At 38.6% G+C, this 6,176-nt stretch overlaps 1 protein-coding gene across 3 annotated transcripts; it reads left to right on the top strand.

Annotated features, from left to right (window-relative positions):
- The first annotated feature begins 821 nt into the window (after positions 1-821).
- LOC108492333 (ubiquitin carboxyl-terminal hydrolase 44-like) lies at positions 822-4,676 on the top strand. Of its 3 annotated transcripts, none has more exons than XM_017804582.1 (4): positions 822-1,287; positions 1,813-1,891; positions 2,682-2,887; positions 3,275-4,676. In XM_017804582.1, exons 1-4 carry the CDS (start codon positions 1,185-1,187, stop codon positions 3,472-3,474), a joined length of 588 nt encoding a protein of 195 aa, XP_017660071.1. In that variant the 5' UTR covers positions 822-1,184; the 3' UTR covers positions 3,475-4,676. The 3 variants fall into 3 exon arrangements, with proteins under 3 accessions (XP_017660071.1, XP_017660073.1, XP_017660070.1); XM_017804584.1 differs by having other exon boundaries at positions 822-1,300; positions 1,783-1,891; XM_017804581.1 differs by having other exon boundaries at positions 830-1,287; positions 1,783-1,891.
- The last annotated feature ends 1,500 nt before the right edge of the window (positions 4,677-6,176 follow it).

Here is a 6,176-nt window from a genome sequence, read left to right as displayed (position 1 = left end):
ACCTGTATCAGCAACAGGGATAGAGTTAGGTGGAATGGTCTGTTATATTGTAAGAGACCCTCTTTTATCAGAAGGAGCTGGTCTGATAGCCAAGTTACTTGCGTTTAATCATGTGACGGCACCTCAAGAGTCTGTAATTTTTGTCTCCTCTACTTTCCATCTTCATTTTCTTCCAGAAAAGCAGGTTCAGGTGAAAGGTTCAGCTGCAGCCCTACCTTTCTAAGACATGTCTCCACACAAATATCTGCTACCTGGCTGCCTACAGTTCCATAAGCTGCCCTTGCTGAATTTCCTCTCCTTGCATAGGCCATCAGTGTTTGTAGGAACTCACAAAAGCAAGTGTGTAGTAATTATTTTAAGTGAAGTGTTCAGGAACACCTCTCTCTCTCTCACACACACACATAGAGCAATGCTCCATGAGTAGTAATTTGGAAGCCAACCAGTCTGAACATGAACCCAGAGTATCTCTCTCAAGATAGAAATGTTACCAGTAATTACAGTTTTACATTTATGAGATCAGTTGCTGACTCCCTTCCTTAGAGAGGCTGGATTTTAAACCCAGATACACAAGAGAATTGGTACTGCGTACACCTTTACTAGTTACTTCTGAGGGGAGTGCACAAAATTGTTGAGAGTGGAATGGGGCTCTGGAGATCACACAGTCCAACTCNTTTTTTTTTTTTTTTTTTTTTTTTGTGCGTGTGTGTGTGTTTTTAATTTATTTTTATTTATTTTTAAATTAACCTAAACTATAGTTTCTCATATAAATTTTCCTTTGGAGAAAAGACTCCTGAGACTTCACCAGCTGCTTTCTTTTGGACAGTCCCAGACAGAACATTTTGACACTGTTTTTGTTTCTCAGTAAAACATAAGATCGCTTACTTGTTTGTGATAACAGTATTGGACGTGCTGCTTCAGAGAAAAGAAATTAGGTGTATCATTTCTTTTGTTAAATTACTGTGTCTTGTCTTTGGTTATGTTGGTTGTCTCTAGGGAAAAAAATCTTTTTTTAGAAGTATGTTATGGTACGCTTTTAGTGAAGTAAATTTTTGAGTGTAAGCAACTGCTGAAATATCTTTTTACAGGTTACGTGTCTTGCCTGTGACAATAAATCAAATACCATAGAACCTTTCTGGGACCTGTCCCTGGAGTTTCCCGAGAGGTACCACTGCAACGGCAAGGAGATGATGTCGTCTCAGTATCCATGTCTGCTGACAGAAATGCTGGCCAAGTTTACAGAAACTGAAGCTTTGGAAGGAAAGATATATGCATGTGATCAGTGCAACAGTGAGTAAAGGCAGTATGTACTCATGTGTACGTTCTCTGCGTGAAATATAAACTGACAATGGAAGTATAGAGGGAAAGTACTGAAAGTCTTAGAACTATGTTACAAACAAAGACCTTCTTCTTATGTCCTGGTGTGGTGACCTGACAGCTGTTACTCACCACCCAGAAGATTAAATTGTTCACAAGATGTTTTGCAGTGTGATGCTTCTCTTAGGTCCAGTCTCATCACACACTAATGGGGTTTCTGATACTCCCAGCTGAAGAGCTGAAGAAGCCATCAGCTTTTTAAATTAAGGTGACTAATGTAAGTGACCAAAAGTATTTTTTACTTGCATCATAAAATAATCCTCGTAATATGGCTCTCAGAGTCCATCCTTTCTAAGGAGGCACATACTATAGATATTTAGGTTCAGACAAATTTTGTGGATAAATCTTAGACTGAAATACGGGGCTGTTACCAAGATTTGTATTGTGTAACTGTGTGTTTGACCTCAGCAAAACGAAGGAAGTTTTCTTCTAAACCAGTTATACTCACAGAAGCTCAGAAGCAGCTTATGGTGTGTCGACTACCTCAGGTTCTCAGATTACACCTTAAACGGTTTAGGTAAGTAGTACCACAACAGAAAGTGTTGCAAACTGACAGATTCACTCCTGCTCTTCCATTGTTCTGGATCAGTGTTTTTCAGCATCAGTTTCATTTCCCTCTGCTAGTATGATGAGAAATAGTTACTAGAAACTTCTTTTTCTTGTTTAATTTAAACATCAGTAAGATATGCTATAAGTAGGAAATTAACTTTTTTGATTCAGCTGCTTGCTGCTTTAGTACCAAAATTATTTCATCTGTGGTTTTGGTCAAAACTACTAACCTTGCTGTGAACTCCTTTGGTAAAAATTAATCTTGTGATACCTTCAGGTAAAGTAAATGCTCATAGTCATGAATGTACAAACCTGGATTGTATTCAGTGGAAGTCCCAGATGACCTTCATATAACCAAATACATGAATGCATTAGCCTGCGAGTAAGGAAGCAGACACTGCATCCCTGTGAACTCTTAGCCCACACATTTGTACAGTCTGTCCCTAATACAAAGGAAACTGATGAGAAGGAGATGGGATAAATGAGAAATACCAGTGAGGTATAATAGGTGGGAAGTACTTCCCGCTAACCATACACAGACCTTAAGGTGGATGTTTCAGAAGATGATAATAAGTACCACAGACAGATTTAAAAAGGTCTTGAAATAAAGAAGTGAAAAGAGGAAGCTTAGAAAAAAACCTAGCATTTATTTTGTGCACAAAACAATATTGAAAATATGTTATGTTAAAATATAATTCAGAATGCTGTGTTCTTTCTTTGAAAAAAACCGTAAGTTTTCATTTGATTTAACTTTCCAGGTGGTCAGGACGCAATCATCGTGAGAAGATTGGCGTGCATGTTAGTTTTGACCAAATACTAAACATGGAGCCTTATTGCTGCAGAGAATCCCTCAAGTCTCTCCGGCCTGACTGCTTCATCTACGACTTGTCCGCTGTGGTAATGCATCACGGGAAAGGATTTGGCTCAGGGCACTACACTGCCTACTGCTACAATTCAGAAGGAGGTAGGAATCAGCTGTGAAATAGGGAGTGCGGGAGAAAGGGGGGTTTGTAATTCTAAACTGGCAAGATTACTGTCTTTTCGCAAAAGGAAAGGGGAGTCACTTGTAGCTGAACTGCTTAGAATGAGAATTGCAGTTCTGTAGACCAAGAGTTCAGTTTTTTTATTGGCTTGTTAAATGCATTCTGGTTATAAACTCTCTTGTCAATCTGAGGAAGCTAAGCTGGGCTTTTAAGACAAATAGAGGCAAATAAACTAGATCAACTGAAACAGTTTACTATTTGTACACAACTCATTAAATGGGACTGAACAGTAATTAATTGTTAAATATAATGCAATTACTTATCAGTGTCCTGGTGACGGTCTTTTTGTGTGTATTTCCTTACTGTAGGATTTTGGGTACACTGCAATGATTCCAAACTCAACATGTGCACTATGGAAGAAGTATGCAAGGCTCAAGCCTACATTTTGTTTTACAGTCAACGACTTACTCAGGCAAATGGACGTGGTAAAGTACCATGTCCTAGCACAGCTGAAAGTCAGCAGCACACAGAATTAGCTGGCTGTTCCATGGACAACAGTAGCAGCTAATCCAAAGCCAGTTAACTGTGTGTATGGTAAAGGTTTGAATTGTCATAACTATGTATTTGTAATGAAAGTACAATATTGTACTTTTTCAATGTTTATATACTTTCGTATTAGTTGAAGTACTCTTTACAATGGTTAGTAAAAGGTTTATTGACAGTAAGTAACTTTGTAAGTACCTAGAATTTCAATACAGCTATTTTTTTAAGGAAAAGATTGCTATGTGCATTTAACTTTTACCTCAGGCTATTTTTTTAAGCTGGTTTTGTATTTTGATAATATTTTTGAATTGGTTTAGAAAAGTTACTTTCAATGGACAACTGATATTTCTCTGGTTAATTTTCTGTATATGCTTGTGTACATTTTATAGTATAGTTCTAATGATACCGTGATTCTTACTGTCTTGCAGGAATTGCTACTAGCTCTTAGAATACTGACATTCACCAGCAAGGAATGTTAAACATGTCAGATAGCAACTGAATTTTTGTAGGCAACTTTCTGTGAAATTCTTTTGCAATCTTCAGGGGAGCTACACTAAAGATACGTTGATAGAATTTCTTAAAATCTGAAATTGAGGAAATAGAGCATGAACTTATTTTCATGTAAATATGTAAGAGGAGTGTTTAATAACACAAGAATGTATTTTTACCAAGACTTCCATGTTTTAGCCTTAACAAGCCTGACGACTTAAAACTCACGTGCCAAATTTAAAGTACTAACTTTGACAACTAGGGGCTTTTTATTCCAATAACTAAAAAAGCCTTCTTAAACAAACAAAAAAACTCAATAACCCCCAAACAACACACCCACACTCACCCCACTGTCATTGCTACAAGAACATTAGCATCCCTTTCTTGAATTGGACAGGCTTACTTAAAGCTGTAGCAAGCGTTGTCTGTCTCAGTCATCTCTTAACACCAACAACGGATGAAAAGAAGCTGTAATGTTTGCAGGAAAGCAACTTCAGTCTGACTGGTTTCATTACTCACAACTGCTGTACCTTCTACGACATGGTCCTACCCCTAGCATTAACAGAGCTGTGCATCGAGGAGAATTTAACAAGCAGGAATTATCAATCCTCCACAGACAGTAGTTAATGCCAGTTAAATTTTAATTGTGAAGTTACTTTGCGTAAATCCTATGCAAATTGTTACCTCATCTTCTGCAAAGTTTATACCTCAATAAAATGCCTTGATGTGGAAAGAAAACCATGCGTGTACTGGAATTAGTTCCTACATTATCATTACATTTTTTTTAAATTATTTTTGGATTTTGTCTGACGTGGATCAGGGCATTAACTATACAACTGCTTTGGCCATCTGTCACTGATTTAACAGCTGCTTTTATTAATGACCTTAGCTATCATTTCTGTTTCTGAAAGATGCCATAGATAGCAAGCACATGGCAGCCTCAGATCTCAAACTTCTTTATCTTGTGCTCAAACTAATTAACTATGCAAAGACAGTTTGGCTCTATTTTTTTTTAAGCCAAAGACCACCTGCTGAACTGAGATGATCTGATGAACATACTTGTTATGGCTGTGCTGTCTTTCAAGAACTTTCCTTCTCTGCTATGCTTTCTGGTGAGGAAATGAATGTAATTTAAACACTTCTTTCTACTTACAGGTAGTTCAGAAAATAGGTAGGAAGTGGAAAGAGTCATGCTAATTGCCTTTCAGGTTTCTGATACTTCTTCGTCCCCCAAGATCATCTCTACCATATACGTAGGGGTCCTAAGAGACTCAAGCATTAATGTCTTTGGACTTGCAGAGAGCAACATGGGTGTGAGTTCCTTAGTCTCAGTGGTCACTCTTAAGCACATACTCAAGTCTCTTAGAACAAATCTTATCCTGCCATCTTTACTAGAATTGCCTAGGCTATGCTTACAGCTATTCCCCTGCATTTGCTCTCACTGCAGCAAACATCACTAAGTCTCAAGGCATTCTCTGAAAGACATCATTAACTCTGCAAAAGCAAATTCAGTTTTCTTCCCATTGGTGCTCTCTTGGGTCAGACAAGAGAAGGGAAGGAGAAAGGAGAGCATTCTAGTCCTACTCCAAGCAGTGGGGAGAATAGAGATGATTACTGCAGTCCAGCACAAAGATGAGCTAATTCAGGTGCTCAACAGCTTGTGCTTCAGTTTTTAATACTTACTAGTTCATGTAACGAGCTCCACACCCTTTAACTAGAGCAAGGCATAACCACAGCGTGAGTCTACATTTAAAACAGCTCCAGCTGGAGCCAAAGAAATTACAAAGCTGAGGACCAGTGAAAAAAATGAGCAGAAATACCATAGCTAGCACAAAGGCCTACATCCTGCTGTATGCCTTCAGCAACCAGACAGGTATTTGATCAAAGCCACTCACATATTTTAGCAGCAGCTGTTCCTGGGGTCAGGCTTCCACAACACACCTGGAGTTCTGCAGAGCAGTAGCACTAAGGGTCCAGCAATGCAGCACCTGTATCAGCAACAGGGATAGAGTTAGGTGGAATGGTCTGTTATATTGTAAGAGACCCTCTTTTATCAGAAGGAGCTGGTCTGATAGCCAAGTTACTTGCGTTTAATCATGTGACGGCACCTCAAGAGTCTGTAATTTTTGTCTCCTCTACTTTCCATCTTCATTTTCTTCCAGAAAAGCAGGTTCAGGTGAAAGGTTCAGCTGCAGCCCTACCTTTCTAAGACATGTCTCCACACAAATATCTGCTACC

Source organism: Lepidothrix coronata, unplaced genomic scaffold (assembly GCF_001604755.1).
Source record: "Lepidothrix coronata isolate B3197 unplaced genomic scaffold, Lepidothrix_coronata-1.0 Scaffold9, whole genome shotgun sequence".
In the NCBI taxonomy this organism is placed as follows: domain Eukaryota; kingdom Metazoa; phylum Chordata; class Aves; order Passeriformes; family Pipridae; genus Lepidothrix; species Lepidothrix coronata.
This window is presented reverse-complemented; position numbering and strand designations above follow the sequence as displayed.